At 37.1% G+C, this 18421-nt stretch overlaps 1 protein-coding gene across 1 annotated transcript in view; it reads left to right on the forward strand.

Annotated features, from left to right (window-relative positions):
* GALNTL6 (polypeptide N-acetylgalactosaminyltransferase like 6) overlaps positions 1-18421 on the forward strand; it is a 971551-nt gene that overhangs the window by 852291 nt on the left and 100839 nt on the right. Inside the window, exon 8 of the mRNA XM_070948436.1 lies at positions 5184-5291. Within this exon, the coding sequence (XP_070804537.1) occupies positions 5184-5291 (108 nt within the window). The remainder of the gene's footprint in view (positions 1-5183; positions 5292-18421) is intronic.

The following is an 18421-nucleotide window of genomic DNA, read 5'->3' on the forward strand; positions in this document are numbered from 1 at the left end:
ACAATTAATAGCATCTCAATTATTACAATTCCCTAGTTAAATAGACCTTTTTTTCTTTTGTGTTTTAAAATCTTGAACTCTCCTCTTTTGCCCTAAATTTTCCATTGTTTGCACCTACCTTTTTTGGTGAGCAAAAAGAAAAAGAAAACTCTCTCCCTGCTTCATTTTGTCACGTTGCAGCAGAGCCTGCTTTACTTTCAGTTTCGTTTTAGCTAGGAAAAAAAAAATCTGCTTCAGCACTCTTTGCAGCAAGCAAAGAGCTTGCAAAACAAGAGCTTGCAAAAGAGCCTGCACAAAACAGCTGAGAGCAAATCATCTGAGAGTCGGGAGGCGGATCTAATCAACTTGTGCTAATTAGCCTATGCTGAAGCTGAATGGGGCTGTTTTTTCTTGCTGTTTGCTTGCAAGGAGGTAACTGCTGGGAGGCAGAGGCCAAAGGGTGGGGGCCAGTGAGTGGGCAGGGCTACATACGGTGTATAAGATGCACCTAAATTTTCACCCTCTTTTGGGGGGTAAAAAGGTGCGTCTTATACTCCGAAAAATACGGTATATTTTAAGAAACTTAGACTGTCAGCCCAGCCTACACATGAAAAACTTAAATACTGTCCTCTGTAGTTCACTCATCATCTTCATCTTCTTCTTTGTTCATAATCTGGAAAACAAAAACAAGCTTTCCTGCTTTATCGGGTCCCAAACAATTTCTCAATTTAGAACGAATGAGTCCAAAGGAAGAGAATATTCTTTCAATGCCTGCAGAAGAAGCTACTGCTGTTAAAAGTGAAATCATTACTTGAACAGTCTCTAAATCCAAGTGCTTAAGTGACTTCCACCAGTTCACTGGTGTGACTTTCTTTAAAATATCTTCAGCAAACATATATTTCTTGAATGGTTCCCCCTTAGCTTTGAAGTTTATTATAGTTGGCATTACAGATGGATGATTGTTGGATACCCATGTCATAGCTAACTCCTCTTCCTTAGCACTTAAGTTTTGACCCTGATACTGGATATTGACAATATTTGCCAAAAAATAAGCTGGAGACAGTACTTGTCCCATTCGTTTTTTTAATGCTTGTAATTTAATTCTGTCCATGTGTAGTTCTGTTTTTAAGTGTTCACTCAGTTCCTTCCAAATTTCAACAGCATCAGCAATAAAACAGCTATTTTTCTGTATTTTGTTTAAAGCTTCAGAGATGGGTTTCAGGATGCTCAGCATATGTTCAACATTTCTCTTAAGCCCAACGTTGAGAATTTTGGCCGTGGCAGTGCCATCTATTTTATCTCGATTTTCTTCACAAACTGTCATCAGAATAGGCCAGTTCTTGATATACTGCTCAAAATAGTCCACCACAGAGTTCCATCTAACATCTTGTGGGAGCGTTAGCTTGGTTCCACCCATCCTTTTCAGAGCTGCTGCAGCAAAATGATTGTTACGGAAGTATTTAGCAATTTCAACAACATTAGTCTTTATTTCTGGAACATTTAAGTCTTTGGCTAAGAGGTGCAGCAAATGAGCACTGCAACCATATGTTATTAGCTTTGTATTCCCTTCCTGCTCTTCTAAATTTCTTCTCATCTTGGATACATTTGCAGCATTGTCTGTGACCAAACTGCGTACTAGACATTTGAATTTTTGTTCACATGTTATTATAGCTTTTACTGCCACTTCTTGTAAGTATTCTGCTGTGTGTGCATTTCCTGACGTATCAATTGTTTGTGCAAGGAAGACTTTCCCTTCTTCTGTTGTTATACAAGCACATACAATAGGATCATTGTGGACATTACTCCACCCATCAATAGGTAGGTTAACAATTCTACCCTCCAGAGCTGTTGCACATTGCTCCATTTCTTTATCATACACTTTATCCAGCAGTTTCCCTGCAACATCTGTTCTGCTGGGTGGACTGTATCCTAGTCTCAGTGACTGAACCATATTAATGAAATGTGGGTTCTCAGTCAGATGGAAAGAAGAGTTCGTTGCATAAACAAACTGGGCAATTTTTTCATCAATTAACTCTTTTTCTAATCTGCTAGTTTTTATCACAAATTTATCCATGGTGGTTCCAGGAGGGAAGGGTTTTTTCTTTCTTTTAGGTGATAGTGATATGTGGCTATGGGTGTCTGATGATGATGATGCTAATGAAGCACTATCCTGGATGGATAACTCTGAAACTGTAGAACAGGAAGATGGTGATCTTGAAGGTGGATAGTTTCCAGAATCCATGAATTCCCCTAAACAAAAAAGTCAATGCTGTTATTTTATTATTTATACAATTTCTGCTTATTGTACACAGCACTGCCCCAAAAGGAATATTTGCTTTTCTTCATAACTGTACCAAATGACAATAACATGCAGTAATAATAAGAAATATAATTTTGCTCAAACATGACAGTTCAAGGCAGTCTTTAGAAATATGATTCAATAAAAATGTTTACCAACCTGAAGATCCTGCCTGTTCAAATCTGTTTCTTTGGTCATCTTCATTACAGCACTTCTCATGATGTGGCCTCATTCGGGCCACCAGGCCTTGCATTTCTTTGTTGCAGTGTTTGCAGTTTGCACGCATGCCTGCCTTACCGATAGGTAAAGGAACTTCATTAAAATATTGCCAAACTGGGTCTCTCTTACGGCCTGCTGCCGTTATAGGTTTTTTCCTCCAAGGAAAGAATGTGATAAACCTCAGGTCATACACACAAAAAGATCCAAAGACTTGTCTGTCTGTGGCTGTGCAGTATTGTGCTCAGAAAGTTTCACTTTCATTTTGTACTGCTTGTCTGCTTGCCCCTTCCTCCTCACACTTAGTTTCACTTTCTTCTTGTGCAGATCTATTCCACTCCAAACAATCAGAAAAATATTGTTTCTATTCTATTCACTGAACTTCTTGAAATTTAGCACTAAGGGGTTGATTCTGTATTCATAGGTTTATAGAACAATAGGATTAAGGTCTTTTTCTCAACTCTGTTCATGTTATAACATTTTTGCTGTGAAGAAGAGGCATGTGATCTCTGCTGAGTCAAATCAAGTTTTGAGAACTGCATAGTAAACCAATAGGCAGAGAAACTGCCCATTAATCTTACAAAAACCTCTGGAAGAGCATGACATTGTGAATGGATTAATGGAGTTTATTTACCAAAAAAATTAAACATATACAGCCTTATTCTACATAATTAAAAAACTAATCTTTATTTCATGATGGAATAACCTTTGGATGGTAATATATTTTCCTCAAAAAGCATTTTCTTTAAAAAAATCTGATTTAAATAAAAAAAATACGATTTAAATAAAAAAAAATCTGATTTTTTTGATTTTTTTAAAAAAATATTTGATTTTTATCCACCCTGCTACAGAATTTGGGCTTTTCTTGTGTTATGGAGTTCTGACCAAAATTCACTGAAGGGATCACTAACCTTTCTGTTCGAAAGGAATGTGTCAGATTTCTCTTAATTAGTTAAGCAAGAAACTATAAGAATATACAGTATAAGGACACTAAAGCTTTATAAGGAGATTTATTGTAGAAAAGTTAAGAAAGCCATTAATGAAAAAACTCCAGTGAGTTATTCATCAAGTGCAAGTATTTACAGTAAAATTAAGATTTAAATTCTTATTATTGCTCCTTGTTGCAGCTACTCTCTTTTGAGTAAAAAGTACAGTTTTCACCTGTCTTTTGTTTTGATAACAGGCCAATCTTGCATCAGTTATTTCCTTAGAATCTTTTCAGTATTGGCTCTTTCAGAAAGTATAACTGGCACAGGTTTCACTAGGGCTAATATAATTAAAAATATAGATGTTTTGTCTTAAATATATTATGTTCTATTTATAAAGTGTAATGTGAAAACCTCATCTGATGTTAACTTTTATGAGGTTATCTGGTAAGAACCTGGCAAACAGAAGATTGTGATATGGAATATCAATGATAAAAAGCATTAATTAATTAATTCAAGAAAAGGGAAATATGTTGATATGTTGGCTTCATATGATCTAAGAGAAATGAGATGTAAATGAAGGTAGTCTGAATGGAATTGAATGAAAATATCCCTGAATGTTGGTATATACGTGTGTGTGTGTTTGTGTGTTTGTAAATGATAGGCCATATTTTTCATAGTTTCAAGGTACGTCTTGAGGGAAATAGGGAGTGAAGAAAAGAAGTGTTCTGCGTTAAAAAGCCTAAGAAGATAGATTAATCTCCCAATATAATGGAAAATAGACATTAGATGGTTAGAGCATTTTTGCAGCATCAGATATTCCTTTTTCCTCTGGACATGTCAGCACCTGGACATTCCTTCAATTTTAATTCAGATATATTATAAGCGTCAGTACTACTTGTATTCACCCCAGATCTTCTGACTGTGTCATTTTACCATATCAGATTATCATTGTCTTAATTATGAATGTCAATTTGATTTTCTTGGCATAAACTTGGTGTAGCTTGCCATCGTCTCTGAGAGGGGCATACTTAGCTGAATAGCAATAACAAAAACACTTAGACTTATATACCATTTCACAGTGCTTTACAGCCCTCTCTAAGGTTAGGGTTAGGTAACCCTAACCTGACCTCAGAAGGATGGAAGGCTGAGTCAGTGAGAATTGAACTGCTAACAGTCGACATAATTAGCCTGCAATATTGCATTCTACCTACTGCACCACCACGGCTCTTTCATGTAGGCCCCAGTATAATTTAAAAATAGCTTATGAAGAAGTGCAAACTCCTTAACCCTATACGGTAATGATCTATGTAGGGATGTTTATTCTTTTTTAAAAAAGTGGGTGGATAGATATTCAATCAGATGATAGCACCAGGCTGATCTTTTTGGGCTTAGAAGGTAGAAAGATTCAGACCTGGTTAGCATTTAGATGGTAAGCCAGGAAGTAGAGGATCAACGGTTAAACAGGGAAAATAAAAAAAAACCCAAAATGAGGGTATTGGCAAACCATTTCTGAATAGTTTCCAAGAATACTGCATGGATATATGCAACAAATTATTAAAAGTGAATTTCAGCTTCGTAAGGACATTATCATATGTATATAGACCCTAGTTCAATTTTACTACATATAATTCTATTCTATTCTATTTCCAAAGAAACTACAACCAGAATAAATCTCAAAGACTTTAAATAGTGTATCTGCTTGTATTCTCAGTGGCTGTTTAATTCTTGTGATCACATTTGAACCTCCATTTCTCTCACAGGTCTGGATGTGTGGAGGTGGCATGTTTGACGTTCCATGTTCTAGAGTTGGGCACATCTATAGGAAATATGTTCCCTATAAAGTTCCATCTGGTACCAGTTTAGCAAGGGTAAGTTTTTGGACTTTAGTAACTCCCTGACTTTAAAAAGTCTACATTACTTTTTTGCTTTATTTTAAGTAATAGTCAAATATCACATTCCCAACTTCCAATCTTAGGAATAAGAAATCACCTTTAAGGGATATTTTAGAAAGATTAATTTATGGGCCCTGATACAGAATAGCTGCCATAATAGAAATGGCCAGTCACAAAAGTACACATTTACTAGAAGGAAAGCTGGTAATTGATAATTGTCTAGCCTTTAAAGATGATCTCCATTATATCAGCTGCCTTTTTTATTTTCTGGACAAGTGGAAGCAGTTCTGTGACCAGGAGTGCCTGTTGTCAGCTTTAATCTAAATATCAGCCTTGCCTTTTAATGGATCGGGATAGTCTAATACATCATATACTAGTACCTCATGTTTACATTTAATTTTAATTGAAAAGGTTTCACAGAAATAAAAGAGAAAGGTGAAATAATATAAGAAAAAGAGTAAGAAAAAGAAAAATATAAAGTAAGAAAATAAAGTATAGAAAGAAATTCAACATGGGAAACATGAGATGTTTTTTATAATTATAAAACCAAAAAGAAAATGCAGATGACCATACCACAACAGTACTTTTATTGGCATCCTGTCAAAAATCCTGTACAAAATATTTTCTCCATTTCACTAAATTCCATAAATGTAGTATGGAACACATTTGTAGAATACACACATACAAACACACAAAGATTGGTCCATTGATTCCCAACTATACAATGGAAAAAAACAAACATTGGCAAGATGAGATTTTTGAAGGCTTTCTGGTTTCTTATAGTGGCCCAACAATGCAAGATTTACTTCACTGGCAATGGAAGGTAGGCCTATCTCCATCTTAGATAAGAAACACCCTGGGGACTCCCCAAAATATTCTTATGAATTAATTTTGATATACTTCCAATTGGGCAAGATTGGAAGTACATCAAATACTTCCCATACCCAGATCGCAGCCTGATCCTGCATACGGGTTTTCACCTTGCCCTGGAATATTTTAAGTTTAGTGGCCTGGGGCCTAAGGAAATGAGGAAGGCTTTTATTAAGTCACATGCAAAAGAAGATGAAGTTGTTGTTCATTCCACATATTTAGACAAGAGATACGTAATTTTTTTATTGGCAAAACAGCTTTCTCCTTTCTTTCTTTCTTCCTTTCTTCCTTCCTTCCTTCCTTCCTTCCTTCCTTCCTTCCTTCCTTCCTTCCTTCCTTCTTTCCTTCCTTCCTTCCTTCCTTCCCTCCTTCCTTTTTATATAATACCCTTAATAGTACTGGTCTTTGGTTGAGTCACTTCTCTTTTTATGTTCCATTTTCTGGGAACAATGACTTTTCAAACTTTCTAAACCACTGCCTGTTCTTGCCTCCACTTTCACTGCAATCAATTTTCCTCTTTTTGTTGTTGGTATCCAACCTGTCCTTTGCCCACTCTTTTCTAACCTAGCCTCTTTAGGCAGAAACAACTTGATTCCTAGAATCATCTGCACAGCATCACTCCTATGGCAAATTGCTATGATCTAGGTTGCCTAGGCAGAGGATGGCGATAGAGTCATTTATTGCTTTGATTAAGTGCCAATAACACCCAGCCCTACAACGGCCTGTAGAGGCTTCACCCCACCCTCAGTCCCCCAAACAAAAGCTAGTAAACAACAAAGAAAGTCCAAAGGTGGAAGCTCACAAGACAAGGTCCAGAGTCCAAGTTCACAAGGCAAAGCAAGTCCACAGGGCAAAAGGCAGTCCGCAAGGCAAAGGCAAGGCACAGGTAAGAATGGTAACGATTTAAAGCTGGGGGAGTGTAAGCCAAAACAAACAATTGTTCCTGACAAAGACTAACTCCCCTCCCCACTTTCTCCTTAAGTCAATCCACACCAGGTATTCCTTTTAGGAGGGGCAGGGTCTCTCAGCCCTCATTTGAGCTTGCCTCCACTCTACTCTCTGTGCCCTTGGATAGAGAGAGGGAGGCAGTTGTTCCTCATCAGAGGGGATCTGCTGCCTCTTAGCACCACTGCCTGTCTGCAGCTGATCCTCCCCTGGATCTGTGAGGGCAGGCAGCTCTCCATCCAATCAACCACCTTCCCCAATTCCTGAGGGCCCTGGAATAGCGTCATCCTCAGCTCCTGGCCTCTCCAATATTACAAGGGAGACATGCCATCCCTGTAGGAATGTCTCCAGTTCCAATTCCTCCTCCTCCTCCTCCTCCAAACCGGGCTCCAAAGGGGCAAAGTCACAAAGCATGCCCAAACCTACTTTTAGTTTGTCTTTCTGAATGGTCTCAAAAGTCCAGCTGTTGTAAGCCTACTACTTCAAGCAAGGCCCAGTAGAATTATTGTACGGTTTCAATTATTGTATGGTTCTGCATTACAATTATGTAGAAGAGGTGGGGGGGGGGTGCATATTTTTTATCTTTTGTCTCCCTAGCCTTCTCTGGCCCCAATATTTAAGTCTAATAGCATAGAAATGTCTCTTGTTTCTGTAAAATAATAACAAAATGTGAACAAGAAGTCATTTAGGAAAAAGCATTCACAGAAGATCGTTTCTTAAGCCGCTTTATGTACCCTTGTGCAATTCCTGAACATGTTTTTTTATATTATTGAGACAAAGCAACTGAAAGAACTGAAATGTTCTTTATTTGTTCTGCCTCTTCTTCTTTATCCATTCAGATCAGTCTTACTTTTTGGAGATTTCTAGCTTTATTTAGAAATTTGAAGCAGAGCAGATTACTAAAATCCAGGGAAGTTGCTTCTAAACAAACCCAGGCACCAACCCTAGTACAGTAGGAGAACTGTTCTAACCAGAAGTGTTATTTAAGCCACGTTAGATTTTTTCATTGTTTATTTCTTTCAGAACTTATTTCATGTCTTTGATACCTGTCTTTTCTACTGAAGAGATAACAGAACAAAGATTGCAAATAGTAGTTTGGAAGTGGAGCTGGATAATTCATTTATTTTCAAAATCTCCTCGGGAAAAAAAATTCTTTAATCTAAATCTAGTGAAGCAACAGCTGCAGCAACTATGAGAGTGAAACTTATTTAATGGGAGGTAAGACAGGGATAGGAAAAATCCCCAGCAGCTATTACATTTAGCTTCTGTTTTAGCGTTGGTTCCTTCAGCTTACAGTTGAATTCCACATTAGATAAATTATTTAACCATGGACAGTTTTTTCATTTGACAGAATGAGGTAATGATCTCAGATGTTAGGTGAAAGAGTCCCAATATATGAACTAGCAATAGAAGCCTAACACAGCTATGTAGGATGAGCTGCTGACTATGAAACAGAAAGTCTGGCAATCATCTGAGCACATTTTAGACACAATCCATACAACTCAGCTTCTCACTCTCCTCATCTCCCCCATGCTGGAAGGGAATTTTGAGAGGTGCAGAAGTTTTGAGGATGCCATGGAAGTAAGGCTGTACACACAAAGAATGGGAAATTGTGTACTGTATATGTGTTCCTGGAGTACAACTAAAGCTAAAATGAAATTGCAATGTCTAACCCTTCATAGTTGTATGTCTAACCATTTTCCATATACAAACATCTTTATATACATAAATATAGTATTTTTAATTCAAAATATGTCAGGAGCATATATGTCTTCCTCAATCATGGGTCTCCTACCAGAGACCTGGAAGTTTGATGATTATGGGCAGTATCTGAACTGCTTCTAACACTGCACTCTTCTGCCAGAGAGCTCTGTCATTGTTCCTGTGATCTGTGAAGCCATTCCCCAGCTTAGGAGTCACAACCCCAAGTGCTGCCTACCACTTGGAGCACTTTGGCTTTTACTTTCCATCATGTCTCTAGTTCATCCTTCAAATCTTGCTACTTCTCTAGCTTCTCATATTCCTTCCTCCTTATGTTGCTATCACTTGGCACTGCTACATTTATCACCACTGCTGTGTTCTGTTCCTTATCTACTGCCAAAATATCTGGTTGGTTGGCCATTACTTGCTGTCCATCTAGGTCTGGAAATCTCACAAGATATCAGTGTTCTTACTGTCCACAACTATCTGTGGAATCTCCCATCTGGACTTGGGAGGGTCTAGTCTAGCCCATACACTGTGCAGATACTCATGTACTGTCACAAGTAAATGCCTTATTCTCAAATGGGGAAAATGTACATACACAGGGTATCAGGGGTTAATTTATTCTTCCTTTCTTAATATATTCATGTGTAACCACTCCCATCCTTTACTCCGCCTCATTGATATAAAAGGGGATGTATGCACCTCTTCCCTTGCTTCTATCTACGATCATTCAGAGAATATAGAATGCCTAATGTAAATAAATAGTGCTTTGTTTAAATACTTTGTTCCTGAATCATTTATTGAGTCTGATCCTCAAAAATACGCAACAATCTGGTAGCAGAGGATGGTTGGACTGACTCAATAAAAATTAGATATGCCTAAGAGAGAAAACTCCAGAAACAAAAGAGAAAGACCCAACACCAGGGCACATAATAAAGAGATGGAAACGGATCAAGAAATGATCGATGAATCCACAACTATAATAACAAAAGAATCTGAAGACTGCGCTACAGACAACGAAGAGATAATCGATGAAACTGATGACCAAGAAGAAAACGAGATAGAAAACAACGAACTCAGATCAGAGATACTGAGACTATTGAAAAGCCAAAAAGATGACGAAAATCTCATCGCGAACCTCCAAGACATCATAAAAAACAGCGGAGCAGCGAGAGAAAAACACATCGTAACAGATGAATCTAAAGAACTAAAAATGGTGAGCGAATTGCCCATAGATAAGAATATAATGAAAAGGAAGACTAACGGTCCCGCACAAAATTTTGAATGGCAGCCATCTTGGTTTCAACAGACCACTAAGATGAGCGAAGCAGAGCCAATCAGAAAACAGAATTCAAAATGTCTGGCGCCAAAAGCCCTACATAGTATAAAAAGTAAAAAAGGAAAAATCTACTCTTCAGAAGAATCTGATACAGACATCGAAGAAACTTCAATCGAACTACAAATAGAATCAGCAATGAAAACTCTCTTTGCAACATTCGGCCCGAATTTAAAAATCATAAAAGAACCAACGAAAGCTGGCGATCAAAGAATAAAGAAAAGACAAGCAAGCAAGCAAACATCTCGGAATCTACCCGCTTCTATCCAAACGGCGAGAGCACCTACGCCTGAGCCCAGAGAACCCTGTAAATACTCCCCCACGCCGCAGACGATTCCAGGGGCCAGAGACCTCAACAAGAACAACTTCAGCGAAAAGAAACAAGCGCCAGTCGTCACCTGGACACCCAAGATCGAGCCGGAGACCGAGTCATCGGAGGAAGAACACTATGAGGGAGCTATAGCAACGAGAACCTCTCCCGACAGCTTCAGAAGCAAAATGAGCAACGCGCATGCGCAAACACACGCAGACAACTACGGAGGACATGAAGAACAGAGAGAACCATTCAGACTCGTTGCAAGCATACCTACACCATTCTGCAACTATCAACATTTACAAGATCATGGACAACCTCCAGTTGTAAGTAATGGAACAAATAATATTGGGAACTTGCCCAATGATTTCCCAAAACTGAGAATAGATGGTATTAATTTACAGGAATGGTGTCAACAACTTCAGGTTGTTTTTCTAAAAGAGAACTTATTATTTTTTATAACTAACCCCCCCAAAAGGCCTTGGACTCTAAAATTGGACTGTCTGCACCACAGAGCATTCTACTTATTAATATCTAGTATATCTCCTGCTATGTATCATAGTATTAAGCATAACTTGACTGTCTCAGAGATTATTCACTGCATGTTTAAATTGTTTCATAGTGAAAGTGTAGCAACCACTACAAGAATGTCTAAAGATTTCTTCTCAGCTAGGATAAAACCTTGGATTACTGTAAGTGAACATTTAATATCTCTAAACAAAATCAGAGCAGAGCTACATTTAAGGGGAGAGATAATTTCAGATCAAACAATGAAAAGTGTCATCATTAATTCATTAGACCCTGCGTGGGATAATTACATATCTCATTTAGACACAATTAATTTGGGATACTTATCCATAGAAAATTTATCGAATAAGCTAATAGCTGAAGATAATTTAAGAAGAAGCCGCTGTAATACACACATAGAACATAGACAAAGTAAGAGAGTGGTATTTCAAGAAAAATATCGAGAATCAATTGAATGTTATAATTGTGGATCCAAAGAACATTGTAGAAGAGATTGTCCTAAATTTCTTAGAGAAAGACAAAAACATGACTATAGAAGCAGATATCATAACAGACAATCGTCTATTGACAGACATAGATATAGAAACTCACCTAATTTTAGAGAGTATAGAGGGGGCAGAGATAATTCAAGAGATAGAAAGTCTGGATCATTAAATGGATTAGATAAACATAATATGACTAACACACAGGATTCAAGGGATAATGCTTGGCTCATTGATTCTGGGGCAACTAATCACACAACACATGACAAAAAAATACTATCTTCCTTTATAGAAGATAAATTTGTAATTAAGGTAGCCAATCAAGAAAAGGTCCAAGTTATTGGAAGAGGAAATGTAAACTTACCTGGTCTAGGGAAAATAGAGGGGGTATTATTAATACCAGAAATACCTCATAACATACTTAGTGCAATAAAACTAAGTAGAGATTCTGACATAAATATAGTATTCTCAAAAGGAAAAGCAACACTAGAGAAAAACAAAACAAATTTGGGTAGTGTGGTTATCAAAGGGGGTCTGCCATATTTAGTCACAGAAGAAAAATGGCTACACAATATTGATTCAAACATGGAAGATGACACTAACATAGAGAATGAAGACAATAGCAATAGTGATAATGAGGAACATGAAACAAATCACAATCACAGAAACACATCTATTAATGACACACTCAATAACAAAAAACCTACGATTGGAAAACCAATCCACGATGAATGTGCACACATATTACATAGAAAGTTGGGACATGCTAGTTTTCCTGTAGTACAAAAAATGATTGAACATGCTGAAGGTGTTAAAATAAAAAATTGTAAAAATTATTTGGAATGCTCAGTATGTAAATCCTCAAAACTCAGAACTAATCCCAAGCCAAAAAAGGCAACAAGATCAATTAATCACATTTTTTATCTGGTACATATGGATCTAGTTGGTCCATTAACACCATCAATCACATATAGAAAACGATATTTTCTAACTATTGTAGATGACTATAGTCATTATGGATTTGTCTATACTTTGAAACACAAAGATGAAACATTTCAAAAATTTAAAGAGTTTTACAAACGTGTAGAAACACAACATAATATTAAAATAAAACAAATCATGACAGACAGGGGAGCTGAATTCATGTCAAAAGAATTCTCCCAATGGCTAAAAAACAAAGGAATGCTACACTTCACATCTAGCCCTTTCTCTGCATTCCAAAATGGAGTGGTAGAAAGAAAGAACTCGACACTACAAACCATGATTAGATGTACATTAGAAGATGCTGGCTTAGGAAAACAATTCTGGTCAGAAGCATTACTATATTCCAATTATACTCAAAACAGAACTTGGTCCAGCATCGTAAACAAAACGCCATATGAACTAATGTATAATAGAAAACCCAAAATAACACACATGCACATTTTTGGAGTCACAGCGGATGTACACATACCAAAACAACTGAGGCATAAAGGAGAAAACGTATCCAGAAGACTTAGATTCATGGGATACGAAACTGGCACAAAAGGGTACAGATTTATTGATAATAACAACAGATTCATAATTTCTAGAACAGCTGTATTTCATGAACAGGCCAATTGGTCTAAAATACATCTTAATGAGATATTCCCAACTACAAAAACAGACACTGAACATCAAGACAAAATAGATAGAGAAGAACTCAATCACAATGCACATGAAAACAAAAATAAAACATGGACAAATAGTCACCCCAGAATAAAAACAGATTCATTAACAAAAAAGGAGGCAAGATATCTACACGATAACGATAGCAAACCAGAAAAAGCAGTCAGATGTAACAGAAATCAGGTGCCAAGTAAATATAAGGATTACATAATGCACTTGAATAATGAAACATCAACACCTAACACATAGTATTAAAGCTCCCCATTGAAGAAAGAAAAAAATGGGAATCAGCTATGGCCAAAGAGATGGACAGTTTGCGAAAGTTAAATGTATTTACACCTACTCCTGCACCTAAGGACAAAACTATTATAGGCACCAGGTGGATATTCAAAATTAAAAATCTGGAAGAAGGCAACACATTATATAAAGCTAGATTAGTTGCACAAGGTTATACTCAAAAATATCCTGAGGATTACACAGACACATACTCTCCCACAGTAAGGACTGAGAGTGTTAAAACTGCTTTAGTCATAGCATCTGCACTTAATCTTGATGTCTTTCAATATGACATACAGACAGCGTATTTACACGCAAAGCTCGATAAAGAGATATATGTAAGAGCACCTCATAGCCAATACACAAACAAAAATGAAACTTGGTTATTGAATAAAAGTTTGTACGGACTAAAACAATCTGGCAAACGTTGGTATGAATGTTTAGTCAACGTACTCAAAACTATGAATTTCAATGCCACAACTGCTGACAATTGTTTCTTTGTTAAAAAGGAAGGTGACTCATTAGAATTTGTGTTAATTTATGTGGATGACATTTTATATATCGGTAAACATAAAGAGAAAAGAGATACATTTGTAACAAAACTAAATGAACATTTTTCTTTAAAAACATTAGGAAAAGTAAACAAATATCTTGGGGTTCAAATCAGTAAAACTAAAAAAGGATTTAAACTTTCTCAAAAAGATAAAATTATAGAACTCCTGAACAAATGTAATTTGAATGATGCCAAAACTTGTGATACTCCAATGCAAGCTGATTTCTTAAGAAACATGGATGAATCATCCCCTGAATTTAAAGATAATACACTTTACAGATCAATTATTGGTTCCCTTTTGTATATATCTAATTGGACTAGACCTGATATTGCTTTACCCCTCAATCTGTTATCCAGATATGTTGGTAAACCTTTAATGTATCACTGGGAAGCCATTAAACGAATATTAAGGTATTTGAAGCACATCTTAGACTTCTGCCTACTACTGGAACCCAATAATATTAAAGAGCCCATCCTCACTTGTTACGCTGATGCGGATTGGGCAGGTGATACTAAATGCAGAAAAAGTACCTCAGGTTATATATTCTTCCTTAATAATTGTCCAGTCTACTGGTATACTGGAAAACAAGATTTAGTAGCCACATCAACAACCGAGGCAGAATATGTTTGTTTGTCTAAAGCCTCCAATAATCTAGTATGGTTTAATGATTTATTATCAGATGTTTGGAAAAATCCTTCATTACCATTTATCATACATGAAGATAACAAAGCTGCTATTGAGATATCTAGATCTGATGCCATTGGTCAAAGGTCCAGACATATAGATATCAAATTCAAACATGTAAGGCAATTATCTCAAGATGGTTTCATTAAGGCCATTCATTGCGAAACTTCAGAACAAATAGCTGATATATTGACTAAACCTTTGCAATCTAAACAACATAAATATTTAACTTCAAAACTACAAGTCTTATATTGTTCTGAATCTGAATGTAATTATTGTTGTATATCGAATCGGCATTTAGAGGGGGATTTGTCACAAGTAAATGCCTTATTCTCAAATGGGGAAAATGTACATACACAGGGTATCGGGTTAATTTATTCTTCCTTCCTTAATATATTCATGTGTAACCACTCCCATCCTTTACTCCGCCTCATTGATATAAAAGGGGATGTATGCACCTCTTCCCTTGCTTCTATCTACGATCATTCAGAGAATATAGAATGTCTAATGTAAATAAATAGTGCTTTGTTTAAATACTTTGTTCCTGAATGATTTATTGAGTCTGATCCTCAAAAATACGCAACATGTACAAAATGCCAACTCATTGGCTATGCTGCCCAGTGTATGATGTTCCTGCCTGTATCTTACACCCTGTCACTGTGTGTCAAATTGTTTCTGAGGTTCTATGTATGGTCTACACCTTTGGTCCTGTGTGGTAGACCTGTGCTTCTATGGATCTGGTGCTTAGTACCTATTCTTTTGCATGAGTATTTTAGTCCAGCCCTTTCCAATCACCAATAGAATTTTCCAGTGTCTGCCAGCTGTGCTATGTGATGATGGTACATCCCATATAGGTCTTTGTCTTACTGTGGAATTTGGGAACCAGTAACAGAACAGAATAACAGAGTTGGAAGGGATCTTGGAGATGTTCTAGTCCAACCCCCTGCTCAAGCAGAAAACTCTGTACCATTTCAGACAAGTGGCTGTCCAGTCTTAAGAGCCTTCAGTGATGAAGCACCCACAACTTCTGAACGCAAGCTGTTCCACTGGTTTATTGTTCTTACTGTCAGGAAGTTTCTCCTTAATTTTAGGTTGCTTCTCTCCTTGGTTAGTTTCCATCCATTGTTTCTTGTTTTGCCCTCTGGTGCTTTGGAAAATAAGTTGACCCTTCTTCTTTATGGCAGCCTCTCAAATACTGGAATACTGCTATCATGTCCCCCCTAGTTTTTTTTTTCTGTCTAGGCTGGCCATATCCAATTCCTGCAACCATTCTTCATTTTTTGCTTTGGAAAATAGGTTAACCCCTTCTTCTTTGTGGCTACTTCTGGTAGGACGTACTCAACTATTGGAACACTGCTATCATATCATCCCTAGTCTTTTCACTAGATTAGCTATATCCAATTCCTGCACCCATTCTTTATATGTTTTAGTCTGCAGGCACTTTTCCACTACTCAGCCCAGCTGCCAGTGCGCTGCGCCCTCGATAATATCCTTTTGCATTTTGGGGTTTGGGCATGCGCGCATTCGCACACTTTGGGCACTTGGTTTGGAAAAGGTTAGCCATCACTGTCCTAGGCCAATAAAATCAAGCTGACATTCAGTCACAACCATATTTATTACCCAAAATTTCCAGTATTAACATTCTATTCTGCAAACGAAAACCTATATAATGCATATTCTGTCAATTTCAGATTGAAATTGACCAGAAAACCTGTCAGCTTTTTGCTATTCTCCATCATTTGTTGGAGCATGAACTTGAATAACTACAGTATCATATCCAAAGGTTATCCATGAAATCTAAGACCAGATATTATTTGGACATGGACTTCACTGTATCTGAATACTATATTTCTATATCTATTTCTATATTTGCTATGAAAACATAATTGGAGAAGAAAACATTTATTTGTTTTTGCTGCCCATAGTAGTAAACAGTATGCTTTTCTGACTAAATATATTCAATTCTAGTCCACTTTAATTCTGTTGATGCTTTCAATCAATTTATAGTTGATTCATTTCATCTACACTGTGACTTTTTCATGTTTATTCTTATGTTTCATGTTCCCACTGGAATCCCACTGTTTCTGTAGGAAAAAAAAGCCCCTATATATATTTTATTTGTCAGCACCAACGTGGGATATCCAGAAATCTGTCATAAACCTCATTAGTACTCTTAAAGATCCATACCTTTTGCTCAGTAACATGTTAAGTACCATCTGACCTGAGCAGACCATCATGCTATATTGTCAGTCACTTTCTTTGATCTATGAACATGGATTTACCATGAACATAGTAAAATGCAGAAGTGGTTTATCATCACTTTCTCCCTCACAATGTGAAATTATGTATTTGTGATTGTCATTCAAGTGATCGTCCACCTCCAGCATCTTCCTTTGACACTGCTCCCAATAAAGATGCTTGCTTGCTTGCTTTTGCTGTCAGCTGGGTTGCCTTGGATAATCCTACCAGAAGTATGTACTCTTGTGATACACTCTTGGTATTCTTTGCTCATCCCTCCCCAGAACCCCACCATGATCAAGTAATATAGCAGAACTTGCAGGTGTCTCTGTGCTTGGAATGTTTAAACATAAAAGTAACGTTAACAGAAATCAATGCCTTGTCTTTGAAAACAGAGCTTGGGTTGTTGAAAGCAGTGATCAAACTACTGTCCCTTTGTGCACATACTTCTCATCTGCTTCCTTTTTCAAAGATACTTTTGAAGCTTTTCACTCAACTGTAGTTGGCAATTTTAAAAGCACTGTACTTATTAAAAACCTGTCATCTCTCCTGGCTGTATATTTCTTTCTCTGCCATTGCAGACACCAACAACATGCTTCATTTGAATGGCCTGTGTTGTTGCTTTGTTTCCCCTTCCTTCCTCTGGTCTTAGTGAAAGGCATTTTCCTCTCTCTTTACTTTGCTAGCTGCTTTTCTCAGTCCCTCAGTCTTCCGTGCAGTTCCATGCAGTTCTTCCATCTCTTTGAACTATGAGGAGAATTCTGCTGAGCAAGAATATCTCTGTTTCCATTCTTTTATTGTTTGCTTTACTCCTGAGGCAATATTTCTATTGTTTTATTTAAGTTCTTTTCTACTCTTTATTTTTTCCTACGCTTCCTTTTCTCTTTCTTCCTTGTCGCGATACCTTTTTCATAGTTAACTAATTCTAGTTAATCACAATCCTCCGCTTGCTTTTTCTCATGCACACACCACTCATTCCCTTTTGTATCTGCATTTGTTTCTTGAGAGAAAAGTTCCTCCCTTAAGAGATATCTAAGTCTAATGTCATCCTTAGCCATTAGAAGGCAACAATGGTAAAATTCCAAAATCTTTTGTCAAGAAAACTTCAGGGACTAATTCTGGCAGCCATCAGAAGTCAATTGATTCAGATACATGCATGTGTATATAAACAAATAAACAAATAAATCCTTACATCTGCTGTCTCTTCCCTTAATCTCTACCACTTGTTTACTTTGACCCATCCCTGGAGATCCCATTCAATCAGTTTCTTTAATAACTGCATCAATCTGGCAAGCCCTTTGCATCACAATCTTTGCATCAATGTTTTTAATTATTTCAAAACTTTAATTGCAGCTCACGTTTGCAGGAACAAGAATGTTCAAATATCAGCTTATTTAATGGAACTCATTTTGCATAATATAAGCCACCAATGTATCCCTATGGCAGGGGTGAAATGCTCCCAGTTCAGACCGGATCGCCCGATCCAGTAGCGATGGCAGCGGGTGGTTCGGAGAACTGGTAGCAAAAAT

Source organism: Pituophis catenifer, unplaced genomic scaffold (genome assembly GCF_029215685.1).
Source record: "Pituophis catenifer annectens isolate HBS135680 unplaced genomic scaffold, rPitCat1.0.hap2 SCAF_8, whole genome shotgun sequence".
NCBI lineage: Eukaryota > Metazoa > Chordata > Lepidosauria > Squamata > Colubridae > Pituophis > Pituophis catenifer.